Here is a 22,507-nt window from a genome sequence, read left to right as displayed (position 1 = left end):
AAACTACATAGCCAACTTAGAAAGCTTGTCATAACACTTTCAATATTAATCCAAAAAATGTCAACACTTTCCAAGGTGAAATGAAAAAAGTTAACCTTTGTGTCTTGCTCTTTTATGTTGATTAATTGTTACATAATAGACTAGAAATTTATAGCAAAGAATAAAAAATGATAGAGAAGTAATCCCATTATCAGACAACAAAGTCCTATTTAATCTTGCTATTCATATAAATAGAAAAAAAATACATGTTGCAAACAAAAGTCATATATATATATATATATATATATATATATATATATATATATATATATATATATATATATATATATAACTCTCATAGTTTTTCTAAAATATACTTGAGCTTTAGAGCAATTTATTTAATCAAGAAGAACTCAATTATTTTGCGAAACGTACTTACTTAAATAAACCTTTGGGATGCTTTCCACATCACTGGACAATTTGTTAGCAGATTCTTGCTTCTGCAAGGAAAGATACAAGTGTTCATAAGAAAGGAAGTTTTTACTGAATCTTCCCACTCACCATGTACGTTAATGCATATATTGTCTGACATGTTGTGTATCAAGCATTCAGAAGGACCAACAAATTCTAGAAAGATAGTTAGGTGGATATTTTAAGCATCTAATTAAGAGTTTGATCATGTCTAATGCATAATCTTTACTTCTTAATCTAGTAATCAAGTTAAAGAATATTCTTGATATATAAAAATAAGAATATAGTAGTACCAAGTTCAAAAAGGAGAAATGATGGCAACTATATATATATATACATATATATATATATATACATATATATATACATATACATATATATATATATATATATACATATATATACATATATATATATATACATATATATATATATATATATATATATACATATATATATCAGCAAGAATGATTTCTACTTATGGTGCATAATTCTCCTCCTTGTTTCAGGTTAATTATGGCACCGCAACTTTGCATATGTATTGGGTCGACAACATATTATAAAAAGTAATTTGCTTCCCACTTGGTAGGTAGCTATCTCACGCACTATGTCACGGGCTAAACTAACCTACCTGCAGATTTTTGTTTAAAACTGTTCCTTTTTATAGCTTTGGTGCTTCTTCTAGTTGCTGCTATACACACTTACAATCATTATGAACACTTGCATCTTTGGCTTAATTGAAAGTCCTTTTTTCCACAATCAGAAAAGTAGTGAATTTTGTTCATCCTCTTTATAAAGTTTAGGTTGTCATAACTATCTTTTAGTTCAACTCATACTGCATATAGTAGGTTCTTATTCTTCGGCATAGTAGCTAGATTTTCATGTTACTCAAATTTGCATTCACAGAAGTTAATATTGCATTTACATATGCATTATAGTTTTAGACTTTAATCTCTGATTCAGCTTTGCATCCTAGAATAGGCTATCATGCATTAATTTTCATTTGCTGCTATACTTAGTTTCAACTAGTAATGGAATGGAATATAGTCTAGTTTCAACTACTATATTGTATTTTCAGTTCCATTTTATCATTATAGCCTTAGCTGTACAATTCATAGCACATTCATTTTTCAAGTTACCTGCTGATGATGTGGCAAAGATTGTATCGTATCCACCACCGGTGATCTATAAGTCTTGGACAAGGCACGAGTCATATGATCAGTTCTCACCTGCAATTTATTTTGAAAACTCTGGCTGTGACATCTGAATATAAACTCTTGCATAGAAGTCAGGGGATGAGAATCGATCAAAGTGTGTGCTTGAAATCATAAAACCATCCTTCCCCCATATATATAGTCACCTAGATAAGAGTAACAAAAGTATGAGCTTTATTAGGATCTATATTTTAGACTACAGACACAGAAAGAAACATCATTCAATTCTCCTGGCAACAGAGCTTTTACTTTCAAAGTTTTCTTCACAGGCAATTGAGCTTTGATATTATTAGAGTCAAAGCAATATCTACTATATCTTTGATATATATCAAATCATATGATTCAAATTGTGAATCTTAACTGTACGAAAGGTAAAAAATAACAATTGTCCAGATTTGCATCTTTGAAACAATATTAAAGAGAACATATAAACAACTATTAATATATGGACATAACTTACTAAAATTTGAACAAAATGCACAAGCACGTGAAAAAAATAATATATACACACACAAGATATAACTCGAGAATCTACCTTCTCAAACTCTGAAAGTCTGTCCACTATTAGGTCTTGCCTTGGAGAACCCCAAAATTCCATCATTGATTTAGGAAAAAAAAAATCTCATTGTCAGCGAGGTTGCTCTTAGTTCCAACAGGCTCTGGGATGAAATGGTCCAAACCTTTGCGAGCAAATTTCAACAATATAAAACATCAAATTAATCTTCAAAAGAACCAAGAAACAATTGTCAAATGTGGAAGGCCTTATAGTCATCCAAATGAATCAGTCAAAGCCAATAACATATGTGAAAAAGAAAAATTCCTTTTAAAGGTTAAAAAGCTTGAGGATGAAAATAAGAATAAATTCTGATAGATAGATAATGTACAATTTTCATATTATAGTTATATATATATATATATATATATATATATATATATATATATATATATATATATATATATATATATATATATATATATATATATATATATATATATATATGAATGAATGCGCACATTGATTCATAAGAATGAATGATTTTGTCCTTTCATCACATGAGGAATGTACTGGACAAAGGAACACCACTACTTTAGAATATAGCATTTAAATTAAAGAAAATAAAGTAGAGCAAGAAGTAACATAATTTCATCTTTGGTCTGTTAAGTACTCAGGGTTATTTTTAAATATGTTCCAAATGATGCAAGGTAATTTAACATCATGACAATTATAGATCACCTGTGAAAATACTAGTAAGATTACATATATCTGGCAGCCCAATCTCCACACATTTTGCAAGCTACAATTCAAGAAGAAATAATCAAGAAAGTGTAAATCATACCAATTATATAATTCATAGATGAAGGAAAGAAATAAGAAATAGTTCTTGCTGCAAATATCAGTACCACAGGAAAGCCCAACTCATAAATTCCAAAGCCTGACAAAGCAACCAGGGGAACTGCAGAGAGAGGGCTTAAGAACCTATAAAAGCAAAACAAATTACTCACCAAAATTATTTGTAGAAAAATAACTTGCAGAATGGTAAAAATCCTATCTATCAGTGTAATTGGAATTAATCATGATCACTAACTGGGAGTTATCAAAAGAAGGAGGGATTAGTACATTTCTAAAAGAATTAGAGCTAGTTGTGGTCCAAACAAGAAAAATAGAAACATCTTTAAACATCTGAAAGTATAAATTGCATGGATAATCTCAAAAAGTTCAATGTATGTGACTACAAGATGGAAGGAAAAAGAATTCAAGGATCTAGACAGGAACCAACCTCACTACATTGCGCCAAAGTCCACTGAATCCAACAACAATTTGGAGGATCGAAGCAACGATAAGTGCGCCCTGCGTCCCACGCATTATCCTCTCAAATCTCTGCATATTTATCACTAATCAGATAAACAAGGATCAGTAGATCGAACAACGAACGAGAGAGCAAAAATCGGAGCCAAGATCGAACACAGTCTTACCTCGACCTCGACCTAAGATTGGTCAGTGCGGGAGCGCGCCAGAGCACCTCGACCTCGCTCAACCCACAAATGCCTCGACGCCTCGACGCCTCCACCTTGACGCTCAACCAAGCAGGAGAAGATGAACACGAAGCCAAGTAGGAGAAGACGAACACGAAACAAGCATGAGAAGATTGTGGTGCGGGGAAGGATTTGGGAGAAATTTTGACGAAGGCGCGGGGGAGGGAGGTTAGGGTTTAGACATTTTTAGATTAGATAAACGACTGAAGGAGCGGGGGAGGGGATATGAGTTGGGTGAAAAGTTTAAAAAAATAATAAAAAACGCTACCTGCGATTTAGTCATAAACCGCCGGAAATTATTTGAGGTATTGAGAACCGCCGGAAAATAACCTCTCCTAAAATTAATTATTTTTGTAGTGTACCAACACATTTAGTAAAAATTCTTCCATGGTAAAGCCCAATAATCCATGAAGCAAATCTTAAAATTGCATAAGTTAATTGTTAAGAATTTGGGTTATATATATAATTAAACGTTTCACGTTTATTATATTTTATTAATTAATTTATTAAAGTGATTTGATTAATTAAGACTATATATTGTTATTATATTATGTATTCAAAACACATCAATTATTAATGAGCAACAAACTATTTAATTAATTAAGAAATTCTTAATACTCTATAGAATAAAACTTACATAATTGAAGAATCATATATCATTTTTATCTACATTGTTTCCAATTGTTAATCTATATATATTTCCACACTGTCCTATAGAATATTGGAGATTGTTCTGTTAATTAAAGAGTTTAATTACTTATTAACAATTGATTTGTTTTTCTTTCTTTCTTTTTTTTGTAAAATCTAACATTAATTTTGAACAGGACAAAAACTACAACTATTCCCACGTAAATTCGTTAATGATGTTAACCGTAAGTATTATAGATTGCGCACATAAACTTGTAGGTATATATATGAACTTGAAAGCGATCACGCTGGGAATAATTTTGTGTTTTATATACCAAATGTTTTGATGACAATAAGAAACAGAAGCCAAGTAATCATCCTCAAGATCTAATTTAGTACAAAGCTTCCTTAGTTGTTTAATGAAATTTCTAACTAAAACTTATAGATATTAATGTAAAAAGGGAGTAGGTTTGCTTCATTAACACAATCGCATGTTATTCCTTGTTGTTGGAAGTTTCACATCGACTAAAGATAAAACCAATTTATAGTTTATAAGTGAGTTTAAACCTCATCTTATAAAACGATTTTGTGGGATTGAATTATGCTTACACTCGTCTCTTACGCATGTAGTGAATAATGTATTAACAATCTTTCTTGAGTGAAACGGTTTGTACATAACAGTAGCATGTTGCAATTGTGTGCTTCAATATTCATAATCTGGTTTACGTCTTTGACTAACATTAAAGGAAACTTGCACTGTATTTGATTAACATTGATTAACCATAGACATTGGCAGCTAAAAAATTTGACTATAGAAGCTAATGATACTATCTACTTCAAAGTTTGGTTTAGAAAATCACTTACGAAAGCCAAACGCGGGATTGCACCGTAAGCCTCATAAAATTATTTCCCGAAAAGTCGATGCTATTTTCTTAAAATTATTATTATTAAATATCATGCAAACATTAATTTTTAGTTTCAACAAAGGATGATTATTATTCTGCCAATGGTTTCAATTTTGAATGAACATTTTAATAATTTTTTAAAACTAATTTTAGTTCAAACTAGTTTTTCAGTGAAGTGGATTATATTTTGAATGTTCATTCTAAATTTTGTTCATCTTTATTTTATTGCCCAATGGCCAACTCTGAGATTCAACTTCCGCCATCTTCTACAAATTGTCAAAATTTTGGACCTGAATGGTGGCACTCTAGCGGTTTATTGGTTTACGTACGTAGAATTATACAATAATACTGTTTTTGATTAAGACGATGGAGAATAATTAGAGACTAAACTGAGGTTAACCTTTGTCTTTCTGCAAAAACTAGGGTTTCAAGTACATCCGATTTCAACTTATTTGTATGGAAGAAGTTTGAAATTGTTGCCAAACAAGCCTAACAAATTTGGACCACCGCATTAACCAATCAATACGTATAGGGAAATGCAAAATATAATAGTAATACCAACTTCATGAACATGCATACTTGTCTATAAATACTTCTACCATCTTTATATATCTATCAGAGCATATATATAACTTGTTTTGTTAACACACAAAAATGAAGCACTTCGTCGTGGCCATGCTAATAATGGCTTTGGCCATTTCTGTGTCAGGAAAAGAAGCAAAAAATGTGAAAAACAGATTCCTTTCTGAGAGGGTGGTGGTGACGTGCGACAAATACCCAAATGTGTGTGACATTAAAGGTAGCGCAGGATCAGATTGCTGCATGAAAAAATGTGTGAACTTGTCCACAGATGGCTCCAACTGCGGAAAGTGTGGAAAGAAATGCAGTTATGGAAAGATATGCTGCCAAGGTAAGTGCGTGAATCCTAAGAGTAACCAGAAGCATTGTGGGAAATGTGGCAACAAGTGCAATGCTGAGAGCTCGTGTATCTATGGAATGTGCAGCTATGCGTAAGATATGATTGGAATCGACCACAATAAAGCAGAGATCACAACTTCATATATAATTTTGTTACTACAAAAGCTTGTTTTATTTTGTAATTTGTTGTTTATGAAATTTGAATACTTAAATATATTCTGTAATATCTATTCATTTAAGAATTGTTATTTTTGAAGTTTTTTTTTAAATCTTAAATAGATCTATTAAAAAAAATGTCCAAACAAAGTTTTAGAAATATTAAGGAAAGAGAAATTAAAGAAGATGTGATTTGATGATGTAAAATAATATAGTTTAAAATTATTATCCCATGCAAATTATTATAATGAAAATTGTATTAGAATAAGAAGATTTAAGTTTTTTAATTAAAGTTATACAAAGTTATCTAAGAATTGAAACATTAATAAGATGATATACATCAATTCTTTGTAGGGTACATCAAGGAGATTGTGAGATATAATACTAATAAAATTTGAGTCTAATTACATAAAAGATCGATATTACTCTTTATCCAAAACTTTAAAACAATAAATCAATGCATGTTTAAACTTGTACGATGTTTTACTTTTTCATTTCTATCTAATGTACGAGGGAGATTCACATTTGAAATTTTAACCATCTTAATATATTTATCTTCTGAGTATGGTAAAGAGATCCTAACGAGGTTTCTAAATTATTTGATAAATAGATTATCTTTGTGAGTAGCATTGTTGTGAAGCATTGAACTTCCGTGTCCGTTGAAGCATTACATTGTAATGCTATTCATACAAGAAATGACAAATGGATTATAACAAGATTATAATTAGCAAGTAAACCAAGGCAAGCTTGTGAAGCCATAATTTTGTTATCTAAACCCAAAAAATGCATTTCTAAGGCAAACTCATAGATTGTGTGCATAACCTTCTTCCCACCTATTAAATAACCTCATTTCATACCATTCCCTTTGTGAAATTGTTGCATTGACAAGCATGGCCACGTCAACCACACTCCTCCTACTTTCATGCTTCATGGTACACCTTGCTTCAACCTTTGTTTCTGCTCATTCAACAGGGAACAACTACTACAACAACACTCCCCAACCTCTCTCAAAGTACATTCCTAAGAAACCATTGCTCAATGTGATAGACTCTTGCTGGAGGGCCAGACCAAATTGGAGCTCAAATCGCCAAGCCTTGGCTGATTGTGCAATTGGCTTTGGCAAAGAGGCCACAGGAGGCAAGTATGGTGCAATATACCATGTCTCCGATCCCTCCGATGACCCTGCAAACCCAAAACCAGGCACACTCCGTTATGGTGCAATCCAAAATGACCCACTCTGGATCATTTTCGACAAAGACATGGTCATTACACTAAAAAATGAGCTTATTATGAGTAGCAACAAAACCATTGATGGAAGAGGAGCAAAAGTGGAGATTGCTGATGGGCCTTGCATTACAATATCGAATGTTAGCCATGTTATCATACATGGCATTAGCATCCATGATTGCGAACCAGCCAAGCCTGGCCTGAACACTCCTGACCATGTTGGCCATCGTTTAGGCTCCGATGGAGATGCCATCAGCATAATCGATTCCACCAATGTTTGGATTGATCATTGTTTTTTGGCTCGTTCCACCGATGGCCTAATCGATGTTATTCGTGCCTCAACCGCCATTACCATCTCTAACAATTACTTTACTCAGCACGACAAAGTAAGTTGAACAAACACAGCCACTTCTTCCTTTTTTGTCTGATGCCTTATATCATATCCTTTCCCTTTCTGATATACCAGATTCTTGTTCATGTGCATGCAATATAATTACTAAATAAATACCATGCATTTTAGGGAAAAGTACAACGATACAAGAATCCTGCTGTATATATATATTGTGTGGCTACAAGATTACGTTATGTGGCTGCCTTTTATTCATAAACGTACCTGCAGGTTATGTTGCTAGGACACAGTGACCAATTCACAAAGGATAAAATAATGAAAGTGACAATAGCCTTCAACCAGTTTGCCAGTGGCCTAACTGAGAGGATGCCAAGGTAAGGGTGATTTTTGTATGGATTGAATTTGCATATTCTATGAAAATAAATACTGTATTGGCGTGGATGAAAATGCAGGGTAAGGTTTGGTTATGCCCATGTGGTGAACAACAAATATGATGAGTGGAAAATGTATGCTATAGGCGGTAGTGCTAACCCAACCATATTAAGTGAAGGGAATTTTTATGTAGCACCGAATGACCCAAATGCAAAACAGGTTACCAAGAGGGAAGTGAAGGAGAACTGGAAAAGTTGGAAATGGAGGTCTTCCAAGGACTTGTTTTTCAATGATGCTTATTTTGTACCCTCTGGAGTTGGAAGCTGTGCTCCAAATTACTCACCAACTCAATATTTTGCTGCTGCTCCAGCATACATGGTGCCTGCAATAACTCTCAATGCAGGCCCCACATATTGTACTGTTGGAAGAGCATGTTAGTATGGTTTTGAACTGTGTCAAATAAAAAAATTATGACAGAATATTCTCATTAAATTTCTCTTTCTATCTGTCTCTCTGCCTATAAGGAAAATTTTCTATAATCTCAAAGGTTGATGTTAGAAGCTATGAAGCTTGGACACGTCTCATAAATGACGCATCTCGTTGATTATAAAAATTTCTATTATTATCATTATAAAAAAAAGAATGATCACCACTTTTCTTGTACATTAGATAGATAGATTAGATTTATGTTGGTTGACAGTATGAAACTAATATGTCCGTGTCTTATACTTTTTCAATTTAACCTTATATCCGGATCCATGTCCGTGTCCTATCCGTATCTGGGCTTAGAAGTGGTGCGAAAAATGATCATGCAACGGATCGATCGTTTTCTTTCAATGAACTTGATGTAAAATACAACCCAACATCACATAATGATGCCAACTGGGGAGCAAAAAAGGCCTATATAATGTTGTATAAATAAGTAACCTTAATAGCTAAGGGGAAAAAAGTAACAAAAGGAAGAGATACTCCGTGATTATGCAGTTCACGTTATTTGGTTCTCTTTAGAAAAGCCTATTCTCGTTGCTTTGAACTCCACATGTTACTGGTGCTTTAGCTCTCACTTTCTTCAAGTACCAAATACCAGCTCCAACTCCAAATGCCCCTGCAGCCGAAACAGCTGTAGCAGTCCCTGCAGCCAACATATCCACAAGCATGAATTTTTCACTTCAAAAACTACATCATTCAGAATATTATTCCATTAACTTTATTTATTTTAATCACCTGCAATCACATTGACCCTTCTACTGTGACGTGCAGTATCAAAATCTGCCAAGTCAAACAATAACCAGTCAATTCTACTTTTTTAGCAAATTTCAAAATGCAAACCTCCTTAATGGTGGCTGAAGTAAACAAACAGGTTATGCAGTATGAAAATCGTACGATAAACTAATTCTTTTTTACAGAGATTTTTAAAAATAATTTCTACAAGGTTTTCTGATTACACCGAGAGTGGATAGAAAATAAACTTCAATAAATGATCATTGTTAGACATACCTTTACAATGAGAAGTGGAATTTCCGTCTTTGCACAGGCACATGAAACTCTGTCTCAGTGTCAAATCCGCAAGTTCCACCTCCTTTGGAAGGATCCTGGCACTGAAGGCAGCGTGTAGTTACAGGGATATCAAAATCAATTCTGATTCCATAATCAGGAATTTGATTATAAGGTTGAGGAGCCCCAACATTTCTCCAATAAACACTAGTGTAGCTAGTACAATACTTGAGCATGAGCCTCAAGGACTCAGTTGCTCTTGGAGAGTAAGAGCAGCAAGAACTGCCACTCATAAGGAAAGAGCACCCCGGCATGTGCCTGCAAAGGTAGCTGCCACTGTCACAGGAAGAATCACAGCGTTCAGGAAAGCGCTCGCAGAAGATTGGCTTTGGCTTAACGATGACGTGATCTTCACTGCAATTGAAGAAGAGGTACTCATTCTGAGGGGAAAGCTTGAAGCGTGTGCTGGTGTCCAAACTGAAAGGCCTTGTGGGGCGATAGTTTTCACCATCTTCACAGTTCCACATGAATGGATCGGTGACCAGAATGTGAGGATCAGCATAGCTAACATTGTGAACCACGTATCTCCCAGAAGGGGTTCTGACTTCGAGCTTTCCCGACTCAGAACACACCAGAATGTATCTGTAATAAGGGCTTCCACATCCGTCGTCAATGCCAAAAGGGTATTCGATGGGAATGTCACCACAAGAAGTTCTGCATGTGGTGAACTGCGACCTTGTCAGGGTGAACAATGAGTGAATGAGTACTAGTAATAACATCGGTTTTTGCTTGAAGGTAAGACGCGAACCCATCACAGACTATGCACCACCAACAACTTGATTCTTTCTGAACCAAAAGTGCTCAGGTCAAGAAATTTACATCCAATACAGAATAATATCTGCAACTGTTACTTTACACCCTCTTCTCCTTTTGCTTTTTTTCACTTTTGGTATCTTTTTGTTTTCAAAGCACTAGCTGTACATGTTAATGGATATGAGAATTCCTAGAAGACACGACAGTTTACCTTTCAACTCGTAACTGCAATTAAAATTCAAACATTTCTATGTCACTCTAGTTGAGGTTGTCACAAAACTGAGATTTTGAAATAAGTATCAACATCATATCATATCCCAGATTAGTGTTACATATACCACTGCACCGATCAATAAAAAACAATTATCATATTTTGTCTTAGGTGATTGAGATGTATGTTGGGTCTACCAAAGAGGAACACCAATAAAATATGATAACAATCATATTAAAAATTAAAACTATTTTCTACAAAAAAAAACTTAAAAACATCTTATAATAAATCTTTAACTTATATGATACTTTATTTTCTTGTTTTTATTCAATGTAAAAGCTTAGATTCGTATTTAAAATTTTAGCGTGAAAATTGGTAATACTCTCTACCTATGACTTATTACCTCTATGAATTTTTTTACTAGGAATTTTATGGTCAACATAATAACCATTGTGAAGATGTGTAAGGAAACTCAAATTGAGTTTTACCTTTCACTAAAAATGTAGTATGCTTTTAGTAAGATATTTGATAATATGAAGCTACTACTGTATTTTTTCTTTAAGATGTTTATTTTATGATACTTAATAATTTATATAAATTATATGCATTTTTGTATAAATATTTATTTACTATGCCATACTTGTTTTAAAAAAAAGTACTATAAGAGTAAATAAATTTAGTATATACATAATAATTTGTTATGAGATGATAATGTAAAACATTTTTATGTTGTCCATATAAGCAATCAATACTTACATTAGTTTATAATTTATATTATTTTCTTCATTTTAGGATATAACAAATTTAGATTTATTAAATATGGTTAGGCAGATTTTTTTTTTTACAAAAGTTAGTTATTTACAGAACTTTGTCCATAAATATTTTATGTTATTTTGTTTGAAATTTGTTTTTAAAATCACCGGTTATAAAATTGGTTAAGGTACTGACTCAAAATTCAGTAGTTTAATAGTAGTTGAATAATGTTGAATTGATATTAATACAATTATTATAATTACTAAAATAAAAATAAAATGAAATTAAAATATAGCATTGTAATTTTTTAATGTTAAAAAAATAAAATTAATATTTATTCATAAATAATAAATTTATATATGAAATAAATAAAAAAATTCGTAGTTTTATTATTGTGAGGGATAGTGCCTTTAGAAACTCACTTCTGTATGCACACACCATTTCCTAACAAAGTGAGAATCATTAATATTGTTATTTCCATCACTTCGAGTTATGCTATGTAGCGTTTGTGGACCTTGACTTAACTCACCTAAAGAAAATTAAGTAGATATAAATGAAATATCAATTTTTTTAAAAATATGATTTTTTAAAAAATTATCTTCAAGTGAATATTTTTTTTATAGTAAAAAAACTAAGATTAATCAGATAAATTACAATTTATTTTCTAAACGTAAGCCTATTATTATTATTATTATTATTATTATTATTATTATTATTATTATTATTATTATAATTAATAGATTTGTTGATATTTGTATTAATGTTAGATCTGGTTTTAGTATTATCCTTAATATTATTATTTGAACGAATATTAACACTCGTAATTAATAATAATAATAATAATAATAATAATAATTACAAAACATATAACATAATCATGATTTAGAATATTTAATGCATTTCTAAAACACATAATAAATAATCATCCAAAATATTAATATATTATATTATTATTACAAAGATAAAGAATACACATAATAATTTATTAAAAAAATTCAAATATAAAAATTAATTACAAATTTCTAAAACATTTATGATATAATAATACTTTAAAAATAATAATTAAAATTCTTTAATCAAACTTTTAATTATTTTTTAAAATTCAATACAAAAATTTAAACATTATTTTTTAACTTTTAATCACAACAAGTATTCATTTCACTTATTTACTTATTTAAACATCGTATAAAACAATTTTTAAATCCGTAATCATCCACTAATATACAAAAGATTTACATATAAAAATATTTTAATTTATATTATCATATAATAATATAATTATTTAATTATTTTTTACATTATTTAATTTTTTTTATAACACACCTATATTATATAACTGTAATAATTATATATATTTCTTAAATTTATTTAAACAAATATAATAAAATTATATCAGTTTTCCAAAAAAAAAGAAAAACAAAACAAAAGTCGGTGTATGCACCTGTCACAGGCTAATTTTAATAATAGTTGAAGAAGTCATCTAAATTAGATATGCAGTCGGATTGTTTTTTAAAACCAAGTTAAAGATTACCTGCATATTATCTATAGCTTAAATACCTTAGAATTTGAATGCTTATACTTTTAAGTTAGTTAATAACTTTGACCAACTATTACAACTAACTTTTCAATAAAGGAATAATAAAAATATCCATATTTAAGATATATGTGAATAAAATATGTTTAGATAGGTGGTATTTGTAGATATTTATTATTTATTGATAATGATATTTTGATAGGTTTATGAATGGGTGAACTTGGATATCACACTATTTGTTTATGCACATATTTATTATTTATAAAAAAAATTAAAATTAAAAATAAATTTATATTTTATTTTTTTAATTAGAATTAGAATTACTTTTTATTATATTAAATTTAATTAAAATTAAAATTTAATTTATATTATATTTTTTATAATTTTATTTAAAAATTTATAAAATTATTTTTAAATATTTGAATACTTATAATAAATGTTTTTTAAATGAATATCTAACCTAAAGACAATGAATTATATTTTTTTATTGTTCAATAATAAATAAGTGTTTTTTACTTAATATTTTCCATCTTCATTTATTTATTTATATATATATATATATATATATATATATATATATATATATATATATATATATATATATATATATATATATATATATAAAAGGTATTTATTAGGAATGACAAAAATTATTCTGACAAAGTTTTAGATGAATAGTTGATACTTGTAAATATTTATTATCTATATATAATTGATATTTTAATATCTATAATATTATATTATTTATTATACTCATAAATATCTATTATTAGATAATTAAAATTTAATTTATATTTTATTAAATTAATTTATATTTTATTAGTTTAAATTTATTAAAATTAAATTTTAATTTATTTTTATTTATATTATATTTTATAACTTTATTTTAAAATTTTATAAAATATATTTTTTAAATATTTACATGTATCCCATAAATTTTAAAATACTCAAAAATATTTTTTAAATAAATATTAAACTAATTATAAAATAAATAAAGGATAACTTTTTTTTTTTGTTAACAATTAACACTTTCTATATGGTACCTAACTCCTTACATTCCTAATAGAAGTAATGAATGAGTAAGAGAAGGAAAATCCAGGAAATAAATGGAGTACGGATTCTCTACTGATTGTTATGCCGTCTTTTATTTAATATTAAAAATACACTAACATTAATATATGTTAACTTTTTAATATATTTAAAATATTAAAATTAGCATATGAGGACAAAAAAAACTAAAGAGAAAATGTAACTTCCGAAAAATGGTGTGATGTCCTCAAAAAACACTAACATTAATATATTAATTTTTTAATATATTTAAAATATTAAAATTAGCATATGAAGACAAAAAAAAGGTAAAGAGAAAATGTAACTTCCGAAAAATGGTGTGATGTCCTAAAAAAGCCACGTATTCCAAATCCAAACCACCACGTATCTCCGCATGCATAAATAAATATAGAAAAATGGTTCCTTTTCTGCATTAAATATAAAAAAATGGTTCTTTTTCTGCATTAAATATAAAGAAATGGTTCTTTCTCTGCATTAAATTCAGTTACCAACTCTTCTGTGATTTATCCCTTAAGATCTAGGGTGAGGATCGTGTGGAAATGGAGGGTGGGGATTGAAAGATTGCACCGCCTAGTTTGATTTTGCGTTCTGATTAGGCGAAAAGAAAGGAATAAAGAGTGGTAAGGTCAGAAGAAAGGCAAGGAAGGTGTGTGTGTGAGAGACACTATCGACTGAACTGCTTATAACTCATTCTCTTTCCCTCAATTGCCTTCTCTTTTGCTCTGCGATCTCTTCTCCATAGAGTCGGTAATCCCATCCCATTCTTCCATTCTCACTCTTCTTCTCTGTCTTTTTCAATTAATCTGCATCTCATTTTGCAATGATCTGGTCCTTTCTCCTCGTTTTAAACACGCTACTGTGACGTTCTCTTTCATCGGTTTCGTTTCACCTCATTATTTATTGTTTAATTCTGTTTTCATGTGCAGTTTGTCTCTGTAAACTGTACTTTATTATTATAATAATCATCTATGGTATTCTGTTTATACCAGGGGAACAATTTTCCATGCTTTCATTCTTTTGGCCGATAACAGAGAAAAAGAAAACTATTATTTAGGTTTCATCCGAAGAATCTACGCTTGTCTGGATTTCAGTCTCTTTTTTTTTAACTTTTTGTGTTTGTCCATCTATATCTCAAGTTTTTTAGTTTTTTTTTTATTTTATAATTCCATATTCATGTTTTTATTGGTCAAAAGTTGACACAATAATTTAAAATTCGTCTTTTTTTAATTTATTCTTTTTTGTTTTTAGTTGTTGTCAGTTATATTATATTAAGCATCCTCAATTATGAGTATTTTCTTGGTAACCATTCTTATTGAACTTACAAATTTGGTTGAATAGGAGAATATGCGGAACAACATGAATGTGATCTCCTTGTGCTTGTTTGTGACAATCCTGTTGTTTTCTGCCGTGTCTTGTGCAACCAATGATGGGCTGCGCAGGATTGGGCTCAAGAAGATTAAATTGGACCCTAACAACAGGCTTGCTGCTCGAATTGGGTCCAACGATGATTCTCTCCCGGCTTCTATTAGAAAGTTTCATCTTCAAAACAACTTTGGTGGCACTGAGGAAACCGATATTGTTGGCTTAAAGAATTACTTGGATGCTCAGTATTTTGGTGAAATAGCCATTGGAACATCTCCTCAGAAGTTCACTGTCATTTTCGACACAGGCAGCTCTAATTTGTGGGTGCCATCATCCAGATGCACCTTTTCGGTATTTTTTTGCGTTATACTCTAATATTTAATTTGTCACTTATGAATATGTACCAGATTTAATTGCTCTCGTTCAGTATTTATTCATGTCATTTTGTATTTTGGTGCAGCTTGCATGCTACTTCCATGCTAAGTACAGGTCTAGCAGATCAAGTACTTACAGGAGAAATGGTTTGTCTTCCTCGTCATTTCTAATAACGCTTTAAAGTTAACGTTGTTACTTTAGCCCGTGGTTTAACTAAAACTGTTTGTGGAAGTTCCCTCGTTGTATAAATTTGAAAACCGAAGATTTGAAATTTGAGTAGCTGGCAAATACTATTTCATTTTTCAGATTAGTTTGAATCCGTGTACTTTTTCAATCTCTGTATTATGCCAATAGGAACGAACATATATTCTACGAGTCGATAGAGATGAAGTTTGAAATTTTGCCATCTAACATATGGTTAGGGCCTTAATGGTAGTAGAACGTTCGGATGTCTGTAGGTTCTGACATTGTAATTTGGTTTGTGGAAAATATCTGTTTGTTACCAGTGTTTATATATTCCTCTGTTTTGGCCCACTTCTTGTTTTGCTCATGTAGAAAGGATGCTGGGATTATGTCTTTCTCTATAACACAATGTCTTTCCCGCTATTATATAGGAACTGCTGCTGCTATTCAATATGGTACTGGAGCAATTTCTGGTTTCTTTAGCTATGACAATGTTAGAGTCGGTGACATAGTTGTAAAGAACCAGGTAAGGGCTGTATTGCTGATCATCAATGTTTATTTTAATCGAGGAGGGTGTAAGATGACTTCTCATAATATATTGATTAGTAATTAACAGAATTCCTTTTGATTCCCAACAGGAATTTATCGAAGCAACTAGGGAGCCAGGTCTTGTATTTTTGGCAGCCAAGTTTGATGGTATACTGGGACTTGGATTTCAAGAGATATCTGTTGGAAAGGCTGTTCCAGTGTGGTATTTGTTATGACTTCAATTTTATTCATTATTTTGTTAGAAGTTGATTGAATCAGCCTCTTGCAAAGGCAAGTTAAGGCTGCTTAACACAGACCTAGTGGGTCCCATTTTACTTTTCTTCAAAGTTTAGTGAATCCCCGTGTTTATCTTATCTTATTATCTGTCAGGTACAACATGGTTGAACAAGGTCTTATTAAGGAACCAGTATTTTCATTTTGGTTAAACCGCAAACCAGAGGAAGAGGAAGGGGGTGAGATTGTTTTTGGAGGTGTTGACCCTGCTCACTATAAGGGAGAGCATACTTATGTGCCTGTGACCAGAAAAGGATATTGGCAGGTTATTATTTTCTTTGTACTTAATGTTTTCTTTACCTTTCTCTATGTTAATTTTCTTTTCTTTTTCAGTTTGATATGGGAGATGTACTAATTGGTGGTAAACCCACTGGTACGTGTAGATAATGTGTTCTTCGTATGGTGTATGCTTTGCATTGGTTATAGTTTCAATTTATTTTGACTAAGCTGATGTAATTGTCATTCAGGATATTGTGCTGGTGGTTGTTCAGCCATTGCAGACTCAGGGACTTCGCTATTGGCTGGTCCAACGGTATGGACAAATGCTAGATATAGATTGATTAACATTTGTATAGTTTCAATTTAAAATTCTTATACTATATGCAGCACTCTCTCATAAGATATTCCTCTGTCGGTTCATGATCTATTTCAACAGTTATGGAGATTTTAGACATTCACAATTCTCATTGCACTGTTTATGTTGTCATACGCGAAAAGGTCTAACAAAGGCTTCGCAATAGCTTTTTTCTGTGAACACTTATTGCTTTTGTTCTTGTAGGCTGTAATAACTATGATAAACCATGCAATTGGAGCAGCTGGAGTTATGAGCCAAGAATGCAAGACCGTTGTTGCAGATTATGGACAAACGATATTGAATTTGCTTTTGGCTGAAGTGAGTACCATTTGTAATTTGTTCTTGCCATATTTTTTTTAATAACTTGCCCTTTGTTACGAATGGCTGTTTGAAAGATCTTATATTCTTTTAAAATTAAGTTTTCTTATGTTTTTTGCTTTACATACTTTAGGCACAGCCGAAGAAGATCTGTTCTCAAATTGGATTGTGCACCTTTGATGGGACTCGTGGTGTTGAGTAAGTCCTGAAAATATTTTTTCTCCTTTGAGTCTTTGGCAATTTATTTAAATACTTTAATATTTTAACACATGATTTCCATTTTATTATTTGTTCACCCCCCTCACTCCAGTATGGGCATAGAGAGCGTTGTGGATGAGAATGCAAGAAAATCATCTGGTGGTCTTCATGATGCTGCTTGTTCTGCGTGTGAGATGGCGGTTGTTTGGATGCAGAACCAGCTCAGCCGAAATCAGACACAGGATCAGATACTAAACTACGTCAATCAGGTGAGCCAGTTCTCTTAATTTTGCTATTCAAGCATCTTTCCGCACCTCTTGATTCATAGTTTCATGATGATGTTGCAGCTTTGCGATAAAATGCCAAGCCCGATGGGAGAATCTTCTGTTGGCTGCGGGGATATCTCTTCATTACCTGTAGTGTCCTTTACTATTGGTGGAAGAACTTTTGACCTTCGCCCAGAGGAGGTAAGATTTCCTCAGGCTAAAACCTGATTTGTTGCTTTAATGCTTTTGTTATGATTGATCACTTAACCGAATTTTATTTTAATGAAAACAAGATAAATTTAGAGCGGTAGGAGTTAAGAGTAATAGGAGAACAAGGCACCATTTTATAGAAAAATAAAATCAATAACAGAATTGAAGATAAACCTGGTTACATCAGCTGAATTGCAATTTCATAACTGTACGTAAAGAAACCATGGGCTACAAAACCCATATCCTATTGATGCCTTGTTTTCCATAGGGTAAGATTAACTAATTATTTACTAGTCAAGCGGTTTATCGGAATGGGATTATGTGATTATTCTTCTGTTATCTAATACCAACATATGGGTAGTAAAGTAGTTAGTACAAAGAAATAAGTACACACCTAAATTAGTCCCTCGATGTACATTTGCCATCAATTTCTTCCTCGAACGAATTGACATTTATTACGAGTAAACACTAATTTGATCCACCAATATATATGTGAAATCAATCTGGTGCTCCAAAGATTTGACATCAACTTTAGTCTCCCACTAAATACAAACCAACATCAGGTAGGAAGTTAGGGGAGTTCCATTAATTGTTAACAGCGTTAATTTATAGCCCTTTTATAATAAAATTTTACGGTAATTTAATCCCTAAATTCGAATCTCCATTGATGTTATTCCCATAATCTTCCTGTAGAAGGAAGATATTATGTGGCGCCCACACGTAAACTCATTGACTAAATCTTTTGTTCTTTTTTCAAATTGTTGATTGAATGACTAATAATGTCACATCGACAAGTATAAGATTTACATCAGAGCAAAAAGAAAAAAGTTGTACCCTTGGATTTGTCGATATATGAAGTTGTTTCTAACCTCCTGTCATCGGGGGGACGATTTGGAAAAAGATAAAAAGGTTAACAGGAATAAAACTTACACAAGGATGGGAGATCGGTCTCTAAAGCGCTCATAATTTTATGTGGGGGGAGTTGCATAAGTTTTTTGCAAGAATATTCTCGTGTCCGCATTTAGTTTCTATTTGGTTTATTCAGTACATACTCAAAGTGGGTGAAGGCCCTGTGGCTCAGTGCATTAGTGGCTTTACTGCTATAGATATTCCACCTCCTCGTGGCCCTCTCTGGTACGCAAAATTTCTTCAACTAGCCTCATGACATTTACTTTTTTTTTTTTATTCTCTGTTGTCTTTTTGGATTGTAATTCGTTTGATTTGATTCTCACAAAATGGGATCTTTGTTAATGCAGGATACTTGGGGACGTCTTCATGGGGCCTTATCATACAGTATTTGATTTTGGTAATCAAAGAGTGGGATTTGCTGATGCAGCGTAAAGTGATTATCAGAATATGGCTATCCTTGCTCTGTTTATTGCAATCAAATGGACCTAAAGTTATGGCTTGTACGTGTTTATATCGATGTTAAATACTTCGGGTGTTTCATAATGTAGCTTAACAGATGTATCTGTGGCAGAAGCCCATAGCAGGCTCCGTACTGTGATTAGTATGCATTGTTTAGTGGAAAGATTTTAGTTCTCATGATCCCTCGTTAGTTCTCTCTAAAACTTTGATAAAATGAGAATGTTATGTAGATAAAACAAAAGGCGGACCGGTCAGCTTTAAAATTACCTATGTAATTCAATCCACGTATCTTTAGAATACCGGAACTTTAATTGCAAACGATCAATTCATGTAAAATTTAATCATGACTAATGTCTTATTAGATATTAATCATCTTAACTTAAAAGATGATTTTCCAAATGTATAGATTATAAAGACGTATAATCTTTTGAGGACCCTGTTGAGAAACCGTGTCAAACCTTTTGACAGCCAACAACTAAAGATATCATTAGATGCTATACAAGATCAAAATTCACCTCTAAATCTCATCATATTTTAAGTTTACGAATATCTAATTTGAAATTTAAGTTTAAAATTCCACTTTTTTTATGCTAATTTTTTCTTATAACTTTCTCTAATATCCTGTTTTTAGTGGGAATATTTCTACAGTCGACTTGAGCTTCTTCATTATATTTTCTAGTTTTAGGTTTTTTACGTCGTAGATAAAAATTAATTTTCAGGTTTTGTTTGGTTTGATATTAAATAAGGATTTGGAAAATTAGCTGTACATTTGATTTTAAAGGTAGCGATACATAAGGATTTTAAAGGTGGTTATCTGACAAGAACAAGGGAAATAAAGAGAATATAAGCAAAATTTGTCAGCAGCCATGGCAGCACTGAGGTAGGTAATTGTCGCTGACGCTAGTTTCACCATCTTCACCCACCGCTAATGGCCTTCGTGTCACATCTCCGACTCTTGCATTAACGTGATCGACACTGCATTCATAGTCGTCCATCATTGTCTTTATCTTTTACTTCCTTTGCTTCTTTTGATTTCCATTTGAAAATAATTATTTAGCAATAAAAAGAAACAATAATTACTCGAAGAAATCTTTATACTTAAAAAAATATTTACTTAACCTAAATTCAAATCAAGACCATATGAATAAAATTGCTCAGATATAGATTAAGTTAGACTACAATTAGATAGAGTATGTTAAGCTAACTGAGATAAATTTAGGTTAGACAAAGTTAAATTGAGTTTAATTTAGATTATGTTGTGTCCAACTTAGATTAAGATGAGTACCTCATGTCAAAACTATGTCAAATTGATTGAGATGGGTTCAAGTTGACTAAATCTAGGTTAGGTTGGTTCAGATTATGTCAAATTGATTGTGAGTTGATGAACAAAAACTTTCTTAGTTTTTTTTAGTTAATTATAAATTTTTACTAATTTTATATATTCATTACACTGGGACAATGCATATATATTCATATAATCATCAACAACAACATTAACAATAATTTAGATAAGGCATAATGATTGTGTTCTATGCTTAAGTTCTCATTTAATAATATTATAAATATAGATTACATCTATTATATATTAGTATTATTATAAATAAAAGTTTATGAGTTATTATAAATTATAATTTTTAATACAAATACTATTTTGTATGCAAATTATACATATTTAATAATATGTTAATGGTAAGAAAATACCTGAAAATCGAAGTAGCGTGTGTAAGTATATCAAATTACTTGTGTTACATACATAGCAAAATACAGCACAAAATTTTAATGTAACTGGACTAATTGTTATGTATTATTCATGTGCTTCAATATCACTCAACGGGCAAGTTCGTGTACGTTAAAAAAGTATTTTTTTTATCTATATACGTTCATGCTCAGTCTAACAAATCAAACCTTTTCAAAGCACATGCATTTGGATGCTTTTGATATGTCTGCTTTCTTTTACCGTCCATCCTCTTTCATTAAATTTAAAGCAAAATTATTGCTTTTAAACTTTAATTATTATTAAATTACTCAGGAATAAACAGATCTATTATAATTAAGCCAGTGAATTTTAATTTTAATTATTTCTTTCCGTTGTAATTAAGCTTTTCAAGTACCCTCTTGGGAGCATGAAAGGCTCATATTCATTTTTGAAAGACAACTATTGGAATCCACTGGTGAGGTAAAGTAGCAAAAGATTTTGTATATAATTTTTTTGACAACTTATTGAAAGTGAAACAGATAAAAAGGCACATTTGTTTTATAATTTTAGTCAAATCCCCACTAATGGTTGGGTACATAATTTATCCCTTGCAAGATGGCTAGTTGGTTCCCACTATCCATCTTGCTATCTATTCGTTATAATCTGTAAAGATCCTCTTTAACACACTACCTCATGAATCATATTAAATAGTATTTAAACACCAAATTGGTCTAATTTCTTATGTCTTTCGTACTCTTTGCCACTAAAGTAATGCACCTAAAAGTGTGTTGGGAATTATTAGTAGATTTGAACATGAAAAAATGGCTACTAATATTATGAAGCACTATTGTTACAATGAAAAGGGTTATGCAAATATAGAAGGCTAAAATGCGTGATAATATGCACAATGTAGTGACATGTGATTAGGAATTTGAAATGTTATATGCTGTATGGTTAGGATAAGAACCTAGCTTTCTCCACTAGCCCCAGTATTTCCATCAAAGTTATAT

At 31.2% G+C, this 22,507-nt stretch overlaps 3 protein-coding genes, 1 long non-coding RNA gene and 1 pseudogene across 5 annotated transcripts; 3 read left to right on the top strand and 2 right to left on the bottom strand.

Annotated features, from left to right (window-relative positions):
- Positions 1-1,698: 1,698 nt before the first annotated feature.
- Positions 1,699-2,960, bottom strand: LOC128194984 (uncharacterized). The gene is made up of 3 exons (XR_008246475.1): positions 2,899-2,960; positions 2,200-2,344; positions 1,699-1,810 (listed from the first exon to the last, which is right to left on the bottom strand). It is a non-coding gene; the product is annotated as an uncharacterized LOC128194984 (long non-coding RNA).
- Positions 2,961-5,884: 2,924 nt separating this feature from the next.
- Positions 5,885-6,244, top strand: LOC108330125 (stigma-specific STIG1-like protein 1). Its single transcript, XM_017564638.1, has one exon. It carries the CDS (start codon positions 5,885-5,887, stop codon positions 6,242-6,244), a length of 360 nt encoding a protein of 119 aa, XP_017420127.1.
- Positions 6,245-7,192: 948 nt separating this feature from the next.
- LOC108340219 (putative pectate lyase 2) lies at positions 7,193-8,702 on the top strand. Its single transcript, XM_017577437.2, has 3 exons — positions 7,193-7,917; positions 8,151-8,254; positions 8,333-8,702. The coding sequence occupies exons 1-3, from the start codon at positions 7,195-7,197 to the stop codon at positions 8,688-8,690; spliced, it is 1,185 nt and encodes a 394-aa protein (XP_017432926.1). The 5' UTR covers positions 7,193-7,194; the 3' UTR covers positions 8,691-8,702.
- Positions 8,703-9,056: 354 nt separating this feature from the next.
- LOC108339835 (LEAF RUST 10 DISEASE-RESISTANCE LOCUS RECEPTOR-LIKE PROTEIN KINASE-like 2.7) lies at positions 9,057-10,665 on the bottom strand (annotated as a pseudogene).
- Positions 10,666-14,619: 3,954 nt separating this feature from the next.
- Positions 14,620-19,981, top strand: LOC108347131 (aspartic proteinase). Of its 2 annotated transcripts, none has more exons than XM_052871661.1 (14): positions 14,620-14,872; positions 15,464-15,838; positions 15,948-16,008; positions 16,477-16,571; positions 16,684-16,796; positions 16,964-17,132; positions 17,201-17,240; positions 17,335-17,399; positions 17,646-17,759; positions 17,893-17,957; positions 18,070-18,226; positions 18,305-18,424; positions 19,479-19,567; positions 19,690-19,981. In XM_052871661.1, exons 2-14 carry the CDS (start codon positions 15,470-15,472, stop codon positions 19,772-19,774), a joined length of 1,542 nt encoding a protein of 513 aa, XP_052727621.1. In that variant the 5' UTR covers positions 14,620-14,872; positions 15,464-15,469; the 3' UTR covers positions 19,775-19,981. The 2 variants fall into 2 exon arrangements, with proteins under 2 accessions (XP_052727621.1, XP_052727622.1); XM_052871662.1 differs by having other exon boundaries at positions 14,635-14,868.
- Positions 19,982-22,507: the final 2,526 nt, after the last annotated feature.

The sequence above is a fragment of the Vigna angularis genome, chromosome 1 (genome assembly GCF_016808095.1).
Source record: "Vigna angularis cultivar LongXiaoDou No.4 chromosome 1, ASM1680809v1, whole genome shotgun sequence".
Classification (NCBI taxonomy): Eukaryota; Viridiplantae; Streptophyta; class Magnoliopsida; order Fabales; family Fabaceae; genus Vigna; species Vigna angularis.
Note: the sequence above shows the minus strand (reverse complement) of the source record. Positions and strands in the feature narration are given on the sequence as shown.

What these genes read in the sequence shown, in the direction of transcription:
- LOC108347131 (XM_052871661.1), top strand. Translation starts at nt 15,470, where the DNA reads ATGCGGAACAACATGAATGTGATCTCCTTGTGCTTGTTTGTGACAATC. An exon ending in GATGGGACTCGTGGTGTTGA is followed by an intron (nt 17,958 to 18,069) that starts GTAAGTCCTGAA and finishes CCCTCACTCCAG; the next exon opens with TATGGGCATAGAGAGCGTTG. An exon ending in TTGACCTTCGCCCAGAGGAG is followed by an intron (nt 18,425 to 19,478) that starts GTAAGATTTCCT and finishes TGGTTTATTCAG; the next exon opens with TACATACTCAAAGTGGGTGA.
- LOC108340219 (XM_017577437.2), top strand. Translation starts at nt 7,195, where the DNA reads ATGGCCACGTCAACCACACTCCTCCTACTTTCATGCTTCATGGTACAC. An exon ending in ACTTTACTCAGCACGACAAA is followed by an intron (nt 7,918 to 8,150) that starts GTAAGTTGAACA and finishes ACGTACCTGCAG; the next exon opens with GTTATGTTGCTAGGACACAG. An exon ending in CTAACTGAGAGGATGCCAAG is followed by an intron (nt 8,255 to 8,332) that starts GTAAGGGTGATT and finishes ATGAAAATGCAG; the next exon opens with GGTAAGGTTTGGTTATGCCC.
- LOC108330125 (XM_017564638.1), top strand. Translation starts at nt 5,885, where the DNA reads ATGAAGCACTTCGTCGTGGCCATGCTAATAATGGCTTTGGCCATTTCT.